The 20654-nt window shown below is 51.2% G+C and overlaps 3 protein-coding genes and 1 non-coding gene across 6 annotated transcripts; 2 read left to right on the top strand and 2 right to left on the bottom strand.

The window, feature by feature from the left end:
- The first annotated feature begins 192 nt into the window (after positions 1-192).
- Positions 193-5072, top strand: LIN37 (lin-37 DREAM MuvB core complex component). 2 transcript variants are annotated; one of them, XM_006217048.4, is made up of 9 exons: positions 193-454; positions 2961-3036; positions 3220-3270; positions 3589-3618; positions 3700-3785; positions 3871-4037; positions 4562-4702; positions 4791-4864; positions 4949-5072. In XM_006217048.4, exons 1-9 carry the CDS (start codon positions 421-423, stop codon positions 5028-5030), a joined length of 741 nt encoding a protein of 246 aa, XP_006217110.1. In that variant the 5' UTR covers positions 193-420; the 3' UTR covers positions 5031-5072. The 2 variants fall into 2 exon arrangements, with proteins under 2 accessions (XP_006217110.1, XP_072823296.1); XM_072967195.1 differs by lacking the exon at positions 3589-3618 and having other exon boundaries at positions 213-454.
- A 57-nt stretch (positions 5073-5129) lies between these two features.
- On the bottom strand, positions 5130-7747 carry HSPB6 (heat shock protein family B (small) member 6). Its single transcript, XM_006217047.4, has 3 exons — positions 7500-7747; positions 6380-6502; positions 5130-6269 (listed from the first exon to the last, which is right to left on the bottom strand). Exons 1-3 carry the CDS (start codon positions 7695-7697, stop codon positions 6099-6101), a joined length of 492 nt encoding a protein of 163 aa, XP_006217109.1. The 5' UTR covers positions 7698-7747; the 3' UTR covers positions 5130-6098.
- A 611-nt stretch (positions 7748-8358) lies between these two features.
- PROSER3 (proline and serine rich 3) lies at positions 8359-19502 on the top strand. Of its 2 annotated transcripts, XM_015250204.3 has the most exons (11): positions 8364-8908; positions 9743-9851; positions 10152-10354; positions 11173-11300; positions 11406-11515; positions 12173-12255; positions 12358-12497; positions 17716-17891; positions 18007-18994; positions 19094-19175; positions 19323-19502. In XM_015250204.3, the coding sequence occupies exons 1-11, from the start codon at positions 8898-8900 to the stop codon at positions 19378-19380; spliced, it is 2088 nt and encodes a 695-aa protein (XP_015105690.1). In that variant the 5' UTR covers positions 8364-8897; the 3' UTR covers positions 19381-19502. The 2 variants fall into 2 exon arrangements, with proteins under 2 accessions (XP_072823295.1, XP_015105690.1); XM_072967194.1 differs by lacking the exons at positions 18007-18994; positions 19094-19175; positions 19323-19502 and adding an exon at positions 17572-17636 and having other exon boundaries at positions 8359-8908; positions 17766-17827.
- Positions 19503-19800: 298 nt separating this feature from the next.
- TRNAS-AGA (transfer RNA serine (anticodon AGA)) lies at positions 19801-19873 on the bottom strand. Its single transcript has one exon. It is a non-coding gene; the product is annotated as a tRNA-Ser (tRNA).
- Between the last annotated feature and the right edge of the window lie 781 nt (positions 19874-20654).

The following is a 20654-nucleotide window of genomic DNA, read 5'->3' as shown; positions in this document are numbered from 1 at the left end:
GGCGCAGGCGCCGTTACTCCGGCTGAGTCTCGGGAGCTAGAACTACACCTCCCAGAAAGCGCTCTGGGATGTCGTTGGTTTGTTTCCGGAAACGGGGCCCCAGAAAGGTGGGACTTAGAACTGGGAGCCGACAGCGACAGCTGTCAATTGGTCAGGATGCGAGATCGACGGTTCCACTGACTAATGGAAACAAGCGGCTGCCGAAGGGGCCCGCCCACAGAAGGGGAACTGGAGGAGGTGGCGGCATCCGCAGCGGTCGCGGCATCGGCGGCGGTCGCCGCCCTACACAGCTCAGGGCGGAGGACTGGCTACACAAGAAGCTTACCTTTGACCTCTCCCCGTCTGCCTCCGGCCTGGACTTGTGATTCTAGACTCTTTTGGGCTCCTCTGACCCAGCTAGCCAGACCCCAGCCCCAAACCATGTTCCCGGTGAAGGTGAAAGTGGAGAAATCAGGTGAGGACCCCGAGGTCGGGGGCCTGTAGGGGAGCACCGGACTGATCAGGGTATGGGAGTCCTGATAGACAGGATTATCGCGATAAGGCGGGCTACGCGACTGCTCCCTGCAGCCCATCTGACGATCACTATCAGGCATCAAGCGATTCCTGCCACCTGTATACCCTGCCGGTCTATGCTCAGGATAGTTTTGAGATTGAATGATGGTGGTTCAGGCAGTGTGATGCGGTAAGACATGGGGATCCCTAGCCTTGTGAGTCTGAGAAGGACTCTTTTCTGGGCTCTGCCTCCTTGTCCCCATTTCTAGCAGTAGTTATGGGTCAGACACTGTGCTGAGCACCTGAAGTACCGGGAAGCTTTTAATCCTGGCAGTCACTGTATCCCAATAATGGGTTGGAGTCAAGCTGATGGGAACCCAGGACTGGCATGTTAAGGGCGGTGGGAGAGGCACGGCATCCAGACCAAATAAAAAAAGTAAAATGATGTAGTGTGTTAAATGGTGTAAGTGGTAATAAAATGAAACTGGAGAAGGTAAGGAGATCAGGAGTGAGGCAAGGTAAGGGAGAGAGCCATGAGGAACTTAAGGGAACAAGGAACCTGACAAAGGAAATAGCTTTGAGGCTGTGAGGTGGAAGCCTTGTATGGCATGTTCAAGGACCAGTAGGGAGGCCAGTGAGGCTGGAGCCGAGCCAGTGAGGTTGAAAGTGTGAGGAGATGGGGGCAAAAGCGCAGGGGTGGGGGGTGTCAGATCTTGTGAGCCCAGGTTATGACTCTGGCTTTTGCTCCGAGGGAAATGGGGAACAAAGGGAGGGTTTTGAACCGAGGAGGGAGTTTTATGGGATGCCCCCCAAATGCCAACAAAATTGTGAGTGGAAAAGTGAAGGGGGCCTGACCACAAAATGGTAGTGAGGAAAGGGCAGGCAGGGTCATGGAGGCTTGTGAACACCTGGCTGAAGACTCTGTCTCTGGCAGGGGCAAGGGGGCAAGGGGGTGGGCACTGCAGAGTCATGGAGGGTTCTAAGCAGGGGATAGTCAGGGTTAGGTTTGGTTTTAGGACGATTCCCCTGGCCAACTTGTGGAGGGTGGATCAGAAGGGGAGACTGAGATGAGGAGCCCAGGGGGAGGAAGGGAAAAGACCTGGGTGGCCAGGCTAGGAAGTGGGTATGTGGGAGAGACACTCAGGCAGGCCATGGGGTGAGTGGGGGAGGGATAGAGGTGACCATGTTGAGGCTCAGGGAGGGACTAGGGGACAGTGGGGCTACCCTTGAGATACGGCTCCAGGAAAAGGGGTAAATTTAGAGAGACACTGAGGCCACTGTGGGCCCAGTAGGTGGAAGGAGACTGGGGGGATGTCCAGGGGAGGTGTCCAGGAGTCCCTGGAATCCCAGCATCTGAGGTTCAAGAGAGAGGCAGGACTAGGGAAAGAGATGTGGACATGAGCCGTACCTTGGCTCTTACCCAAGGCACTTTGCTAGAATCTCAGCTGCCCCCAACCCCTCATCCCCACCCTGTCTCTCCTCTGAGTAACATCTCCTGGTCTCTTCTGGAAGTCTCAGGACTGGCAAAGCATGACTTCAGGTGTCCTTCCAGGCCCTGAGCACTGGTCAGAACTCCTAGCAGTTGGAAGAGGAGCATGAACACTCCCACAAGTGAGAGGAGAATATTTATAGCATCATCACTTCCTTAAGTTCTGTGATGAAAAGAGGCAAACACACAGGCAAACAGGGCTAGGCAGGGCCTGTGACGTGCAGGAAGAGGGGCCCAGATCATTTCTTGGTGGGGGGCAAGCCCAAAATGGGTATTTTCAATGAAATCTCTCAATTATTATATGTAGTCATCTCATTCAGATTTAACTCAGATTTAAAATAACACCACTACCACAGCCAAACAAAGCACTTCTGGGGGCTGGATTCTGCACCCAGTTTGAGCCCCTACCTCATAACTTCAGTTGTGGAGCCAGATGACCTGAGTGCAGATCCTCAGCCTTGCAATTTACTAGCTGTGTGACTTTGGGCAAGTAGCCTAACATATCTGTGCCTCAGTTTCATAATCTGTAAAATGGGGATAAAAATCATATCTACCTCCCAGGGTTATTGCAAAAACTCAATGGGTTGATATTTGTGACGTGCTCGGAACAGTGCTTGACACATAAGCACTCTGCATGTGTTACTTATTGCATCCTGCTAAGACAGTCATAGACAACATAAGTTTGTTTGAACCTCAGAACAGTTGTGGTAGGTAGGTATCATTCAGAGACCCATTTTCAAGATGAGGAAACAGGCTGAGTGAGGTAAGGTTACTTACTTTAGGTCACACGTGAGCAGGTAGGTCAGCCGTGGAACCCAGAGCTCCTGCTCATCACTTCAGTAGTCTCTGCCCACTGGACCCTCCCAGCATGCCTGGGCTTGGCCGAAGGATGGGATGTGCATGCCCTTCCCTGACCCTGTTGGCTGCCCACCTGCCTTCAGCCTGGGAAGTGACTCCTGCTCGGTACCCTCTTCCCTAGAGCTGGAGATGGCCAAGGCCCGGAACCAACTGGATGCTGTTCTGCAATGTTTGCTGGAGAAGAGTCACATGGACAGGTTGGGATCTGGCCCAGCAGGGGGTTATGGGGGATGGGGAGCCCTGTCAGGTTGGACCCTCTGGCCCTGGGTGGGACCCCAGACACTGGCTTAGGGAGGAAGGGGCCCAATGTGAGGCTACTGGGTACCTTCTCACTCTTGGGCCCTTGGAACCTTGAGCCCACAGTTCTTTTCTGCTACCAGGGAACGTCTGGATGAGGAACCTGGGAGGACCCCCTCAGACACCCACAACAAGTAAGTTTTGTTGATGGGATCTGTATCCGAGGGTTTTTGGTGGCTAACTTCTTTCCTCATCAGATCCCTGACCACTGTGACCCATGCTTTCTCCACCATAGTCCTAACCACTCTACCTGTACAAAGGCCCTGGGGCAGCAAAAGCTTAGGTGCCCTCATGATGGCATCCTGAGCCCCAGGGGGTGGGACACAAGACCTAAGGAGTCAAGGGGTCCTTGTGAGCTTGATCACAGCACCTCCAGGGTTCCTTTTGGGGGGTTTTGAGCAGGCATTGGTTGTTCAAGGATGAGCGTGCTGACGCCTGGTCTCTCCCCACAGGGATTGCTCCATCACGGCCACTGGCAAACGGTAAGGTGGCAGGGGCCCCAGCCAACTGATGAGAGATCCCAAATTTCCTCCCCATTCCTGATGTTCTCCCTCCCCGCACAGGCCATCTGCCCGATTTCCCCACCAGCGGAGGAAGAAGAGGAGAGAGATGGATGACGGGCTTGCCGAGGGAGGGCCACAACGATCCAGTGAGTAGGCAGTGGCCCTAGAGGGTGGGCAACTATATAGGGCTATGTGAAGATGTTCACATCCCTCCCTCTCTCACCACCCTAGACACATACGTGATCAAGCTGTTTGACCGAAGCGTGGACTTGGCTCAGTTCAGTGAGAACACACCACTGTACCCGATCTGCCGAGCCTGGATGCGCAACAGCCCCACAGTGCGCGAAAGGGAATGCTCACCCAGCTCACCGCTGCCCCCACTGCCTGAGGATGAGGAGGTGGGATTGGGGGGACAGTGGGTAGACAGTCACAAGGTACCCTCCCCTCAAGCTAATGGGATAGACAGGGACAGGGCTCTGAGTCCCTCAAGCGCCTCCTGGATCCAGTGAGGCACACGTTTGGGAACCCTTAGGCCAAGAGAATGGTTGGAGCGCCCTAAAGCAGACAGACATGGCTATCTGGTCTGGAAGGAAGAGGGGACATGGTTCCCCTTGGCAGATAGAGGTGACCTCCAAAATCAGGGTCCCCAAGAGCTGGGGGATAGGGAGGGTACAGGTGTAGTCACCTGGCCTAGGGGAGCAGGTGGGGATCCCTTGGGCTGGGAAGGGTAGGTGGAGGTCTCTATGCTGAGCAGGGGTAACTGGGGATCCCTGGGTTGGGACAGGAGAAAACAGAGATCCTTGGAGCAGACAGACATGACTCCTCACCATAGGTCCCTGGTGTAGGTCCCATAGGTCCCTTTTGTCATGGGTACCCCTGGCCCTCCTCTCTGATTCTCTGGTTGGGGCCCTTGTATCCCCAGGGTTCAGAAGTCACCAATAACAAGAGTCGTGATGTGTACAAGCTGCCTCCACCCACAGCCCCTGGGCCACCTGGAGATGCCTGTAGATCCCGAATTCCATCCCCACTGCAGCCTGAGACCCAGGGTACCCCCGACGATGAGGTGGGTTTGCAAGGCTGTGCCGGGGTGATGAGGCATATGTTGCGGGGCTTGGGCATGGCCACTCAGCCTGGCCTGTCTATCTCTGCAGCCCTCTGAGCCTGAGCCCTCACCCTCCACACTCATCTACCGAAACATGCAGCGCTGGAAACGCATCCGGCAGAGGTGAGCATCCGCCATCCTGCTTGTTCCCCATGGCCTCTGCTCCAACTACTGAGTCTTCCCTCTGCCTTCCCACCCCCACTGCAGGTGGAAGGAGGCATCTCATCGGAACCAGCTTCGTTACTCAGAAAGCATGAAGATCCTACGGGAAATGTACGAGCGACAGTGATGTTCCCCTGTCCCCCCGCCAAATAAACATTCCCCTCCTCCACACTGGCCTCCACTTGCTCCAGCCCATCCTTCCTGGCCCAGACATAAACCCATTGGCACAGCTCTAGTACATTTATTAGGAGAGTGGGCCTAGGTGAGGGGATGGGGCACTTAGGAATTTGAGGAGGGAGAAAGACTGGAGGGAATCAAAGAAAGTGGCTGCTTGATTGAGAAAAGGGGGAGTGGTGTGGAAGGTGGATTGCCTGGGATATGTGGTTGGAGACTTGAGGGTCAAGAGAAAGTGACTGGGGAGGTTCTGGTTAGAGCTGGGGATGGGGGCCTGGGATATCCGTGTAGTCTGGGGAGATGGGGTGGGTATCTGTACGGTTTGAGGTTGAGGGTTCTGGTTGGTCTAGGTCTACAATAGGTCTACAAGGGTGAGGGTCAGAAAAGGGGTTCAGGAGTCTGGGGATGTCTGGCTGGCGTTTTAAAAGTCAGAAGATAGGGTTGGGGGAAGTGAAGTGTGGGGTTGGAATGAGGGGAAGGATGCAGAGTCTTCGGGACCAGGCCAGGGTGGTACAGGATAGGAGGTCTGTGCAGAGTCTGGGACATTTGAGGGAAAGGTTAGGGGCAAGGGCGGGTGGGTTATACCTGACTGGCCTAGGTTTAGGGTAGGGGGCAGGGCTGTCTACACTATGTGCTGGTGCAGGAGGGAAGACTGAAACGGGATGTGGAGATCTTTTCGTAGAGGACTCAGAAGGAAAAAGGGAGTTTGGAGTGGGGTTATATGCCAAGTGAGATCTGTGGGGATGAGACACTGTAGGCTGAGGGATTGTGCTTGTAGGGTCTGGAAGTTAGAGGGGTGAGGAGGGTGTGAAAGCTGGAGAGGGTATGAGAGCGAGAGTTTCAGTGGAAAGGTCTAGGTTTTCAGGGCTGAGTCTAGGTTGGAAGGGTCAAGGCAGATCCCAGATTGGGTGGGCGGGTAGTCTTGGCGCGCGCTCCGGGACATCTGGCTGGGTGGAGTCAGGTCGGCTTTAAAACGCGGGGACTGAGGGGGGCCCCCGGGATTCAGGCAAGGCCTGGACCTCTACTTGGCAGCAGCCGGCGGCGACGTAAGTGGGGCCTGGGCCGGCGCAGGTGCGGCCTGGATGGACAGGACGCCCTCAGGGGACAGCGCGGACGTCACGGCAGCAGGGTCCACGCCAGGCGGCAAGCGGTAGCGGCGGTGGAACTCGCGCGAGACGTATCCGTGCTCATCCTGGAGGGAAAGAGGCTTGAGCGGCTCTGTCAGTTCCCAGTAGATGCCCCGCCCCTCCGGCCTGCGGGTCCCGCCTACGTGTTCTGGTCCCGCCCCTCCAGCGGGCTCACCGGGCGCTCCTCGTGGCGCGCATGCACCTCCACGTGGTCACCAACCACCTTGACGGCGATTTCCTCTGGCGAGAAGTGCTTCACATCGAGCAGCACCGAGAAATGCCCTGGGTCGGTCGGCACCTGCGCACGGCCCGATTGTCATCGGAAGGGACGAGTCTCTAGGGACCCAGCAAGACCCTTCCCCCGTCGGTTCCCCGTCCATTCTGGTGCTGCAGCTGATCCTGGCCTCCGGAACTGGATGTCTCCTTTCTACTCGCAGCCACCGAGAATCTCTTCACCCAGAATAAATGGGATCATCCCTCCCCTTGTAATCACTGGGATTCCCCTTTCACCCAGAGTGATGAGGCCCCCTTCCCCTGCAAGGTCAGGGACCTCCACCCTCACAGCGTAAGGCCTGCCCTCTCCACCAGTGTCAACAGCCCCGTAGTCAGCCCGTCCTTCTGGACACTGACTCCTCAGCTCCCTTCCCCTCAGAGCCCCTGGGGCCCTTACTGCTCCACCCCTGCCAGAAATCACCAAGATGCCTCCTCCCCCAGTCTCCGGAGTCCCCTTTCTACCCTCCCACTCGAGTCACGGGATTGCTTGAGCCCTCAGCATTTACTAGTACAACTCCCCCGCTTCCGACTGGCCAGACCCTCCTTTCTCAAGTCGCAGGACCCTCCCTCCTCTCTACCTCTCCAAGAGGCAGTCTCCAAACTCTCCCTCAAGAATAACAAAACATTCAGTCCCTTCAGGAGTCACTGGGAGCCCTCCGCCCTTCAGAATGACTGGGCTCCGCTTTTCCCCAAATTCCCTGGGTCATCAGCCTCCCGCGGAGTTACCAAGACTCCCCTCAGAGTAACTGCCCCCACCTTATTAGTGACCCAGCCCTTCCACTCCTGTCGGAGCTTAGACCCTCCTCAGATCCACGGGGACCTCCCACCGCTTTCAGTAATCTGGCCTTCGAGAATCCATACGCAGGGAACTCCGGAAGCCCCTCTGAGTGGCTGGATTCTCCACCCCGTTCAAAGTCAAGGGACATTCCTTTACCCACCCCCACCCCCCGCCCCTCTCAGGATAACCAGGGACCCCAGCCTCGGAAGTGGTCGGGTTACCGCTCCTCCCCCAGGCCTGGCACCTGGGCGGTAGGCAGCGCCACGCTGGGTGCGCGCAGGTAGTAGGGGGCCAGCGCGGCCGGGCAGAGCGCAGCCAGCTCCGCCTCCAGCAGCCCCTCTCCAAAGCGCTGGTCGAACAGGCGCCCGGGAGCCGAAACCCCGGGCAACGGGGCTGAGACGCGGCGCAGCCAAGAAGGCTGCACAGGCACCGGGATCTCCATCCTGCTCCGCCGCCGCCGCCGCCGCCCTAGGCTCCGCAGTGCCCCAGCGAGCGCCGCCGCTGCTTTATAGTAACGCCCTGCGTCCGCCCCTCGGCGGGCCGCCCGGGGACATTGGGACCGCGGCCAGAGCCGGCCATTAGTAGAGCCTTATTTAGAAAGCCCAACAATGACTTGGCCATTTATTAAGCGCCTGCTGGATGCCAGGGAGGTATCATCCTCCAAATTTCCGCAGGGGAAACTAAGGCAGAGGAGGCGGAGCCTTGCCAGAGTGGGGAGCACAGCGTGGCGTTTGGGACCCATGGCCTGAGAAGCCCACCGAAGAATTCCCAGTCCCTTTAATCTACCCCCGCCCCGAAGGCGCTCTAAGGATGACGCAGATGGCGGTCTTAGGAACAGATTCCTGGGTACAGGGAATGCGGTAGCCAGGCCAGGCTGTCAGGAGGACACAGAACAGACCCTATTCCCATCTCAGCAAGGCCCTGGGCCCAGCCCCCCAGCAAGCCGGGCCTAATTCTGTGCCTCTGACTCAGCCTCGGGTGTGTAGGGCAGCGGGGTCTGCCAGGTGAGCAGCAGCCAGTGGGCGCAGGCACGAAGAGTCCAGGCTGGCCCCCCGGGGGCCGCGAGCAGGGGACCGAAATAGCTCATTTTGATCCTGCCACCTCGGCCAGGAGCCCAGGCCTGGCACTTGGAGCAACCAGCTGCTCCTGGAGCAAGACGGAAGGGGTTAGATGATCGAGTGGGATTTGTAGGCTGGCTGGACTGATGGAGAGACGGCGGTTAGAGAGGGGCTAGATTATCTGATTGCCCCTGCAACGGGAAAAACCGTCATTAGACTGGAGTCTGGTTGAGATTTATGCGGCAAGAAGGGAGTGGTTAGAATACACGACTACAGAAAAGTGAGAGTACATTGGAACCCCTCCTACCTGTGAGATCCTTTCCATTGGTCCACTAGCTTGCCAATTACTGCAGCTCCCTACGATTCTCCAGTCAAACATGCCTTCTCATTCACGTTACAGCCAATTGTGAGAAATTAATTTTATTTTCCTCTCTATCATTGGTCACCTTGGAGGCCGCTCTCTTCCCGCGCGGGCACTCTCAGAGAGGGGAGGGACTGATAGGGCATTGCTAAGCGACAGAGATGCGCTCCGGTTGAGTCCGGTGACCCAGCGGAGTAAGCGGAATCGCCGAGGTAGCTGCGGGATGGACCGCAGGTGAGGCCGATCCCTCTTCCGGGGATTACAGGAGACCTGGAGAGGACCAAGGGTGAGAGCAACACAGCCTGGGGTCAGGCTTGCTAGGGTCTGGAGTCTGTCGTTCTCAGCTGCACTGGAACTACAACTTCCAAGATGCTCCACAGCCTTAAGCTGCTTCCGCCTTGAATTTCACCATCCTGTGGGTCCCATTGCGTTTTACTTTCCTCTAAGTGGCCCCAAAGGCTTTTTTACCTCTAAGAGTGTCCAGGGGCATCTTGAGAATTAAATTTCTTAATTTTGAAATTGTCCCCAGACTCCCATGGGTGTTATTTTTTACCTTTCTTTCTTAGGCGGATCCCAAGGACTATAGGGATTGTAGTCCATCTACCGTTTTCTTCTTAAAGTCCCAAGGGCTTATGGAAAACGTACGGCGATCGGGTTTAGCCTTGGCTCTTAACCTGAGCTTCAGAATCACTTGGGGCTCTGAGAAAAAGATGTATGTGGATGCCTAGACCCCTTCCAGATATCCTGGTTCTTTGGATCTGGAGTGTGGACCGCGCACCTGTATTTTTAACAGACTCCTTCTAGACTGGATCCAGGGTTAAGAATCACTTGCTAACAGTTCCTGGAGTTTTCACTTTTGAGGCCGCTCCAAGGGCTGGTGGGAATCGTGCCTCCAGTATCATTATTTTGAATGTGCAGTGGTGCTTCGTGGGAGTTAGTCCATCTCTTCCAGGGATCCATGGGAATTGCATGGTTCAGCCCTCCTTTTCCCAGCCACTGCCAACTACACTCCCCCTAACAGGGCTGCAGTGACCATGCTCTGCCTCCCAACCCCCTCTTTCTTTGCAGCTTGCCAATTTTCTCCACCCAAGACAGACCCTCTGGGGATGCTCCTCCGGGTCGTCGAAGCCACTACTGGACATCCCGAAGCCAGAACTGGCATCCCAAGGTGTCCAAGGTGAGGACACCCCAAAGGGAGTGCTGTGTGCCGGCCCAGTAGCAAGGGAGTGATGACTAGAGGCAAGGAAGATGTGATGAGAGATGGGGGGGTGAGAGATTAAAAGGCTGTCTCCTCTCCTCCCCACCGCGCTGCCCTTATCCTGTCTTCTACCACTTGGATCCCCTATTACAGCCCTGATAACTCTGAGTTGTTGCCATTGTGAGATGTGTTTCCTCCCCTCTGGAATGACACTTCTTATGTAACTTTGTTCCCTAACTCAGGCCTCACTTTTTCTTCTCCCTACCTCCCCCATCTTAGACCCTGAGTTCATCCAGGTCCCAGAAATCCAGGCTCCCAGAAGCTCCCAAAGCTCTAGCCACTGGTCCTAACTCCCCTGAGCTGTTTGAGGAATCCTGGCCATCCAGCTCAGGGACCTCTTCCCTACCCAGCACCACTGAGGGACAGATGGGAGCATCCCCACCACCCATCCTGACTGACAGTGGGGACTCCATAGTGGCCAAGTAAGTCCCAGCAACCCTAGGGGGAAAGAAGGGTTTGGATCAGGGGAAGGGGGCAGACATCTCATAATAATAACCAGAGCCAGAGTTAGGGTCACATTTCATACATGATATTAAGATCTCTGGAGCTAGGTTCAAATCCCAGCCTTGTCACTAACTTTCTATATGATCTTGGCCTCAGTTTCTTCATCTGTAAATTAGGAATGTTAATATCACATATCCTCTAAGGCCGTTTTAAGTGTTCAATGAATTATTGTTTGCACACCATCTATAACAATGCTCATCACATAGTGAGCACTTGGATTTGTAGGATCCAAGTTCAGCTGCTGTAACAAAGAGTCCCAAATTACTTCTGGATTAAACAAGAGAGTATTTCTCCCTCACCTAATGGTCCAGGCAGAAACAACCAGGACTGATATGGCAGCCCCTAACTGAGGCGTCAGAGGCACTATTTCCTTCTATCTTGTTGCTCTCCCTTCCCTAGGCTGTTGCCCTTTCCTTCATGGACCATAATGGCTCCAAGCCACATTTACTTTCCAGGATCACATCTCCTCATATCTGATGGTCAAGGACATAGTTATGTGGCCATAAAGCTACAAAGGCACCTGGTAAATGTATTTATAGAAAAACAGCTATGTGCCCAGGATTTTATCGTCTTATATAATATTGCGTTACCATACAAGAAAGGAGAGCAAGATATTGAGGGACAACTCCCAAGTGCTGCCATGGTGCTAGATAAACATTGGCTATTGTGATTATTTTGTTATTATTGTTTGGCTCCCCCTCATCCCACTCACCTCCCAGTTCTCTGATGCTCACAGGTACATAAACCGGTTCCGCCAGGCTCAGCCGACAAGCCGAGAGGAACGCCAGCCTGCAGGCCCAACCCCAGCTGACTTTTGGTGGCTACAGCCTGAATCTCCAGACCCTAGCAGTCAACTTGCAGCAGGTACCTTCTTCAGTCTCATCTTCTCCTGACCTATAACCTTTCCTGAGCGATACCCCCAGCTACTCCTCCTGGCCTCCCTCCCCTAAATCAATTGGGGCTTCTCAGCAGGAGCCAGTGAACCAGAAGGAAGACCCAACACAGCAGTTCCAAGTCTTGCCAAGGTGGCCAGCACATCACAGGCTAAGGCTATGGCCCCCCTTCAGGATATAAAGCAGGTGACACCCCCATTTGCTCCTTCCCCTGCACACCTTAACTGACAGCACCAGCCCTGGGATAGAACTAGAGCCAATCCCCAATTCAAGGGAGCTTAAACAAAAAAGGGGGGATTTGTTGGCTAATGCAATCAAGAAATCCAAAAGAGATGCTTTCAGGCTTAGCTCGATCTAGGTGTTTGAACGATATTGGGAGGAACTCAACTCTCTTGGTGCTCTGTTCCTCTTTGTTTGGCTCAGTCTGAGGTAGGCTTTCCCCTCAAAATAGCTAAGATGGCCCCAGTAGCTCTAGGTTTCTAATGTACTTAGTTACTCCATTGGAAACGAAGGCTTTTCCAATAGCTCCATCCGAAGCCCCAGGGCTTACTTTCATTCGCTCATCTTTGAGCCGATCACTGTGAACCAGAGGACAGAAAGTTGTGACTAGCCAGGCCTGGTCAGGAAGGTAGAGTCAGCCCTTCTACCATAACAATGACTGCACTGAGGGGTGAGGTTCCATAGAAGAAAACTGGATCTCTTTTCCTGAGGAGGAGCAGATTCTAAGTCAGCATGTGAGGGTACCAGGTGGAGTGCAGACCTGCCTCCAGTCCCTCTGTCCAGAGCCCCTTTCCCAGCAGCCTTTGGAAGAGGGGCTGGCCTCTGACCCCTCTCACCTCACAGAGCCTGAACACGTGGAACTCATCCCTGCTGGACTTGGAGACACTGAGCCTGCAAAGCAGAGCTGCCAAGCTACTCGAGCGCAGGTGCGTCACCTGCCCCATCTTCCCCTCCCCACACCTACCTCCCCGGGCCTGGCCCAGGGCCTCTGAGACCCCTGTTGCCTCAGTTCTGCCTTCCCCCTACAGCAAGGCCTCCATCTCCTCCTCCTCCCTCAGTCCTGGTGATGCCAGCAGCTCCTCATTCCCCATCAGCTCTGATGGCCTCTCTCCCTTCTCCATGACTTTCAACCCTGACTCCATCAAGGGCTCTGACCCAAAGGCACAAGGTAAGTTCTGGGAGGCAAGGATGAGGGCAGTCTGGGTGCAAATCCCAGCTCTGCAGCTTACCAGCTGTGTGATCTTGGGCCCCTCTGAGCCTCATGTCCCCAACTTTAAAACAGGAATAATGATTGTATTTCTCTGCTGTGTGTGTTGTGAGGAGTAAATGAGTTGGTGAGTACGTGGAACACTTAGCACAGCTCTGTTAACAGTAGCTATCACCAGTATGCTGGTTCTCCCTCTGACCCCTGTCTGTAGTTCTGACCACAGAGCTCCAAAATCAGGATTTTTGCAAATTTGGCATCATACCTGATTTGCCAGCAAAATCTGACTTAAATAGTATGAAGAATATTTATGATCTAAATATCTATCTCGGGGGGTCGGTATAGCTCAGTGCTAGAGCACATGCTTAGCATACATGAGGTTCAATCCCCAGTACATCCATTAAAAAATAACAATAAAAATAAAAGAAATATCTATCTTATTTAGGGTGAATATTTATACTTTTCAAAAATGACGCATAGCCGATTTATAATACTAATAAAAGTTTCAAGCATACAACATAGTGATTCAAAATTTTTATAGGTTATACTCCTTTTAAAGTTATTATAAAATATTAGCTATACTCCCTATGCTACACAATGTATCTTTTGTAGCTTATTTATTTTATTCATAGTTGGATTTGTACCTCTTAATCCTCTACCCCTATCTTGCCCCTTCCCTCTTTCCTCTCCCCACAGGTAACCACAAGTTTGTTCTCTGTATTTGTGAATCTGCTTCTGTTTTGTTACATCATTCATTTGTTTTATTCTTCAGATTCCACATATAAGTGATAACACAGTACTTGTCTTTCTCTGTCTTATTTCGCTAAGCATAATACCCTCCAGTTCCATCCATGTTGTTGCAAATGGTAGAATTTTATTCTTTTTTATGGATGAGTTGTATTCCATTGTATAAATACACCACATCTTTATCCATTCATCTGTTGATGAACACTTAGATTGCTTCCATATCTTGGCTATTGTAAATAAAATGCTGCAGGGAACATTGGGGTGCATGTAGTTTATCAAGTTAATGTTTTTGTTTTCTTCAGATATATACCCAGGAGTGGAATTGCTGGATCATATGGTAGTTCTATTTTTAGTTTTTTGAGGACTCTCCATACTGTTTTCTATAGTGGCTGCACCAATTTATAGTCCCACTAACAGTGTACAAGGGTTCCCTTTTCTCCACATCTTCACCAATATTTATTATTTGTGGTCTTTTTGATGATAGTTATTCTGACAGGTGTGAAGTGATATCTCATTGTAGTTTTGATTTGCATTTCTCTGATGATTAGCAATGTTGAGCATCTTTTCATAGGCCTGTTGGCCATCTGTATGTCTTCTTTGGGAAAATATCTATTCAGGTCTTCTGCCCATTTTTAAATTTTTTTTTAATGTTGAGTTATATGAGCTGTTTATATATTTTGGATATTAACCCCTTATCAGTCATATCATTTGCAAATATTTTCTTCCATTCAGTAGGTTGTCTTTTTGTTTTGTTGATGGTTTCTTTTGCTATACAAAGGTTTTAAGTTTAATTAGGTCCCACTTGTTTATTTTTCTTTTTGTTTCCTTTGCCTTAGGAGATAGATCCACAAAAGTATTGCTACAGTTTTTGTCAAAGAGTGTTCTGCCTATGTTTTCTTCTAGGATTTTTGTTTTCAGGTCTTACATTTAGATCTTTAATCCATTTTAAGTTCATTCTTGTATACGGTATTAGAAAATGTTCTAATTTCATTCTTTTACATGTAGCTGTCTAGTTTTTCTAGCACCACTTACTGAAGAGACTTTTCTCCATTATATATTCTTGCCTTCTTTGTTGTAGATTAATTGACCATAAGAGTGTGGGTGTATTTCTGGGCTTTCTATTCTAGTCCATTGATGTATGTGTCTGTTTTGATTATTGTAGCTTTGTAATATAGTCTGAAGTTAGGGAATACATATTTATACTTTTTACTATGGATATATAATATTGAGCCATATAAAATTTGTCTTTGTTTAGATAGAAAGGGAATTAAGTGTAGAAAGGGGAAATAAGGTAAACAGAAAAATATCTGTATATAAATATAAAAAGACATGGAAGAATTAAATTGTTAGTCATTGTTGTTCTGGGGAGAGCAGTGTTATTAGGGAAGGGGTGAAAGTCATTTTTACTTTTTAATCCATAGATGCTGCACTGAACAGTCATAAATTTATACAGTAACTTTTAATTGAAAACTATGAAAAGTAAAAAAAAATTAATTAAAAAAAGTTTGTGTCTTTGTAAGTGAAAAATGGTTGAATATTGGTAATTTCATATTGTTCAACCAAATATCAACGTTTTTGAGTCTGGTGTACTGACCTAGACTCCTATCAACACTGTACATACTGTGCGACATTGCTAAAACATGCAAATTGTTGAACTCTCAAATTTCTGTCCCCAGGATTTCAGAGATTGGATTAAGGACCTGGGTTACTATTACTGTCATCATTGTCATTACTATTGCTCTGTGCCCAGGTCCTAGGATGCAGTGGTGAACATGACAGATGTTCTCCACATCTCTTGGGACTCCCGTGAGGGGGGACAGGCAAGCACAGAAAACAGAGCAGTGTTTGTGCATGTTGTGTGATCCTGTCCACACACTTGCTTGTCTGATTCTTTGCTCCTTCTAAGCTTCCCTTTTTATTCATGTCTCCTTCCTGAGCCTCAGTTTCCTCATCTGTAAAATGGGGATAAAACTACTACCTCCCTCATGGTTGTTTTGCAGATTAAATGCTCATTCCTTCATGTACCAAACATTGACTACCTATTGTGTATGAGCCTGTGAGCAGGATTGGGGATTCCTTAATGAACCAACATATGTGGGTCCACTTTCATGGTCCTCATGGCATAGCTAGTGTGGGGCCAAGAAAAGCTACATAACCCCACAAACAAATGTGAAATGTAAGCAGAAATAAGGGACATGCCAGAGAGGATTGTGATGCTGGGAAGTCAGAAAAGGCCTTCCCAGAAGAGGTGCTATCGAAGTGGAGACCTGAATGATGAAGGTGGGGACTGTAGCCTCCCCCCGCATGTACAAAGGACCTGAGGTGAGAGGAAACATGATGCAGACGATGGACTAGAAAAGGAAAGAGCCAGGGGTAAGAGTAGTGGACGATAAGTTGGAAGAGATTGGTGGGGGTCAGATTACATGGGGCCATGTAGGCATGTGAGGCGTTTGGTGATTATCTTTTGGGGAGCCACAGTAGGGTTCTAAGCAAGGAGGAGATATGATCATTGTTCGGTGTTGACAAACCCCCTCTGGCTGCTGTCAACACCTAGTGAAAGATGCTGGTAGTTTGGCCTGGGCCAGAGCCTGAGGGGCAGAGTAGAGGGAATGGGCCAGGTTGGGAAGTAGAATCACAGGACACAGAGGGGAGGGGAGGAGGAATCCTGGATGATGCCCCCTTCTCTGTGCAGCATCAGGAGGCAGGGCTTCTGAGAGGTAATGGTAGATCATGACTGATGAAATGATGCTCTGGGTAATGGGGTATGATGGCTATTTGGGCAGCCAGTGGCCTTGTCCTTAGTCACTGCTGTATCCCTAGCAAGGGCTGGGCACTGGGACGGAGCACAAGAAACAGTTCATTTTGCATTTATGCCACTAATAATGACACTAGGCCCTGTTCCTGACACTGGGGATATGGTAATGGCCAGACAGACAAAAATTGCTGCCCTTATGGAAAACATTATGGAGATTCCTTCAAAAAACTAAAAGTAGAGTTACCATGTGATCCAGCAGTCTTACTGATGGGCATGTATCCAGAAAAAATGAAAACTCTAATTCGAAAAGATACATTCACCCCAATGTTCACAGCAGCACAATTTATAAGCCAAGACATGGAAACAACCTATATGTCCATCAACGGATGATTGGATAAAGAAGTTGTGGTATATATATGTATATACACATACACACAGTGGAATACTACTCAGCTATAAAAAAGAATGAAATAATGCCATTTGCAGCAACATGAATGGACCCAAAGATTATCACACTGAGTGAAGTAAGTCAGACAGAGAAAGACAAATATATATCACTTATATGTGGACTCTAAAAAAATGACACAAGTGAACTTATTTACAAAACAGAAACAGACTCACAGACAAAGAAAACAAATCAAAGGGGAAAGGGGGTGGGGGAGGGATAAATTAGGAGTTTGGGATTTACAGATATGAACTACTATATATAAAATAGATAAACAACAATGTCCTACTGTATAGCACAGGGAACTATATTCAATATCTTTCTTGTAATAGCCTATAATGAAAAAGAATATATGTATGTATGTATAGCTGAATCACTATGCTGCACCCCAGAAACTAACACAACACTGGAAATCAACTATAGTTCAATTTAAAAAAATTGCTGCCCTCATGTAGCTGGCATTGTGGAGGGAGAGATGAACAGTAAATAAGCATGGAAGTATGATATTTAGTAGTTAGAAGATGATAAGTGCTAAGGAGAGAAATGGAACAGAAAGGAGGAGAGAGAGTGGGAGGGCTGGGATTGTTGCAGTTTTGAGTACAGAAGCCAGGGAAGGCCTCACTAAGAAGGTGACACTTGGGCAAATATCTGCAAGACTTGAAGTAAACCCTGTGGGTACTTGACGGAAGAGCATTCCAGGCAGAGGGGACCGCAAATGCAAAGGCTTTTGCTTTTGAGGAAAGAGGTGCAGCCTGGGGAGGATTCTCAACCCGGAGGGCTCTGAATTGACTCAGGTGTTCACAGGCTCCCACTGGCTGCAGGCAGGAAAAGTTTGGGAGGACAGGCGAGAAGGGAAACCAGGAACCAGGGAGGAGGTTGCTGTGGGGTTGGCAGGTGAGGGCAGTAATACAGGGGAAACTGGGCAGATTCTGGAGGCTCTGTCGTGTTCACTGCTGTAACTACAATGTCCAGAACAGTGCCTGGCACATAGTAAGAGCTCAATAAATATTTATTGATGAATGAAGAATTGAATGATGACAAGCTGAGAAGCCTATGAGTGCTCTCTTTTCTGATTCTGCCCCACTTGTTAGTCTACAGAGGAGTTGGGACATTATTTGGAGAGCCTGTCTGAATGACTCACTTTCCAGTGCGAAGGGTATGTGCTCAGGCTGTCTTTGCAATACTCATCACCCCAGGCCCTGCCTTACCCCCTCTTCCCTCTCCTTACTCCACAGCAACCCCAGCACCTGCCCCCATCCCTTCTCCAACCCCGGCCTCTTCCCAGGCACCCTTGCGGCCAGAGGATGACATTCTGTACCAGTGGCGGCAGCGGCGGAAACTTGAACAGGCTCGAGGAAGCCAGGGTGATGGAACCTGGGTGCTACCCCGAACCCCTGCCCTCACCACTACGGTGAGAATGGGGAGGGAGGAGCCTGAAGGGGCTGGAGGGGGGATCCTAAGAGAAATTGGAGGAAGGGGGAGGCTGAGGGGGACTGAGGACCCCCTATCCTTTCTCTCCCGTTCAGGTTCCTACCCCCATCTGTCTACAGACCCCTCCTGCTCATGAGGAGACCCTTGGTTCCCTGAGAACCCAGCCTAACTACATCCCACTTGGGAGCAGTGTGGCTCTGCCTCCTCCCCCAGAAGCCTTCCATGTGGAAAGGCCTCTTATTCCTCCGGGGTTCTCTCCACATATCTTTTGGGGCCCCAGTCATCATGGGTTCTTCTGGGGCCCGCCGCCCAGTCCCTGGGTATCTCTTGGGGTCCTTCCTCCCACGCCCCCCGTCTCCACCTCGGCGCCCCCGACTTCCATTCCTGCTCCCCCAGCCTCCACCCTTGCGACCCTTGCCTCCACTCCTGCGCCTCCTGCCACCCCCCAGGGCTCGCCTACCCCTGCACCAAGCAGCCCTGCCAAGCTCGAGAGACAGGATTCCAAGCTCTGGAGAAGCAGAGTCCCACGCTGCCGGGAGTCTGCTGGGCGAGTCACGGCAGCGGGCAAGGGGCCGGCAGCGGACGAGGGGCCGGGCCCGCAGCTCAGAGGCGCCGTGGGCCAGGTAGTAACGGCTCGGCTGTTTCCCGATAGCCTGGAGGACACGGCTCCTCGCCCTGACGGTCCTCCTCCACGGGAGGCTGAATCTTGGAAAGTCAAGGACGCACACCTTCAAACCAGGATTACATCCCCTCGCTCAGAGGTCACGGCTCCTCTGTCTGAATCACGGTTCCCACAGGCAGAGACCCCGCCGAGTCGCTCTAAGGCGAATGCCAAGACCATGCTCCCCCTATCGGGGTCTGTGCCTAGGAAGAACAAAGATACTCCCTCTGCTGAAGCCGAGCATCTGCAGCCCAAGGTCCCGCCCTCTCCAGCTGAGGAGGCGGCTACAGGTGTCAAGACCCCGCCCCCTCCATTTAAGACTGGGTCGCTTGAGGTCGTGGCCACGCCCTTATCTACTGATTGCCACGCCCCCTCAGAGGACCTGCTCTCCCAGGCTGCCAGACTCCTGCAGGCCGCGGAAGGTGAGCAAATGTGCGCCGCAGGTGCGCGTGGCTGCCCAGATCTGGTTGGCAGTCCGGCAACCCATGAGTCCCGCCCCCACGAATCTCTTTTTCCTCCAGACTCCGACGGCAGCGAGTTCCAGGACGACCCTGTACTGCAGGTGTTAAGGGTTCAGAGGGCGGAGCTGCGGCGGCAGAAAAGGTGACCATCACCGGGATAAAAACCCCCGAATTCTTTGAGATCCTCATTTGGTGCACCTCTCCTGAGCCCCTTTCCCAGAACCGTCTACAGCTCCAGACCCCAATCCTGAGCATACACCTCAGCCTCTACTGCCCTGGCTTTTTTCAGGAAAGTGGATGCCCAATTATCCCGCTTGCTGGGCCAGACTGAAGACCTGGGATCTTAGTCTCCTCTAGACAGGTCGCCTCCTGGATCCCCAAGGATGCGGCTGCGGAGGGAGAGAGACTCTCTTGAGGCCAGATGACTTTGAATTGCACAAATTCTGTTTTTCCTAATAAATTTTTTTTTCAGGTTACTAGTTGTTTTTGAGAGTTATTCTGGAAAGGCCAAGGGTCATGCTAATTTAGGGAAATGGCTCCCCGCCACACCTCCCCCCCCCCCCGTGGCTCTGCCTTGCCCCACCTCATCCTAGTTTCTGACCATTGAAGCAAAATCTCTTGGTTTCATCCTCTTTGAGGGCAGGAGAGGGTTTTGAGCAAGACTTTGGGCAAGACTAGGATTCACCTTATCTGACTCTCAACTCAGGAGTAGATCCTCACCATTCACTTTCCCCAATCAATGTTTAATTAAAAAAAAGTTTTTTTAATAGAGGTACTGGGGATTGAACCCAGGACCTCATGCATTCTAAGCATGCACTCTACCACTGAGCTATACCCACCACCCTAAAGTTTTTTTTTAATTTTCTTCTTAATTTTTACCTATAGAACGTAATCACCTTCTAATATTCTATATTTTAAAACATTTATTTTGTTCATTGTCTTCTCCCACTAACTTTTGAGCTCCATGTGGGCGGGGTATATTTCCCCCTGTTTTGGTTACTGATATATCCACAAATTAAGTGATCAGAGTTTTTGAATGAATGAAGGGATGGATCAAGTGTGTACCTTCTGAGGTGAGGGCTTTGTTGAGAACATGAACAATGGAAGGTCCTCTTGGAGAAAGAATTGGTACAGAGTGTTTTCTGAGCCGCAGTCAACATCAGGAACGATTGGGATTGGCATTATGGTAGGAGTGATCGCATCCTGGCATCAGATCTAAATTTATTCCTAGGAAAAAGGAGTCAAGGCTGGAGGCCAGCCTGTAAGAAGCAGTAGAGGAAGAGACTAGAGGAAGAAACAAGGAAAGTGTCCAGGGGGTACAGGGAGGCCAAGTCGCAGAGTGCCTAGGGTTATGTCCCAGGCAGGGCATCTGAGTCTGAAAAACATCCATGGGCAAACACTTAGTATTCTGTGGGCAGGGGCGGAGCAGAAGTGACAAAGTAGGGCTAGAGGACTGAGACTTTTGAAGAGATGCTTAGGGGATGGAGAAAAGCCCTGAGGCCATGGGAGAATCAAATTAAGAGTGTCAGAAGAGCGCTCACTGACAGCGAACTATGGGGATGGCCCACTGCTTAGTGATAGAAATGTTGGAAGCAAAGCATAAAGAACCTGGGGGTGTGTC

The sequence above is a fragment of the Vicugna pacos genome, chromosome 9, assembly GCF_048564905.1.
Source record: "Vicugna pacos chromosome 9, VicPac4, whole genome shotgun sequence".
Lineage (NCBI taxonomy): Eukaryota > Metazoa > Chordata > Mammalia > Artiodactyla > Camelidae > Vicugna > Vicugna pacos.
The sequence above is the reverse complement of the archived record's forward strand: the minus strand, read 5'-3'. Positions and strand labels throughout refer to the sequence as shown.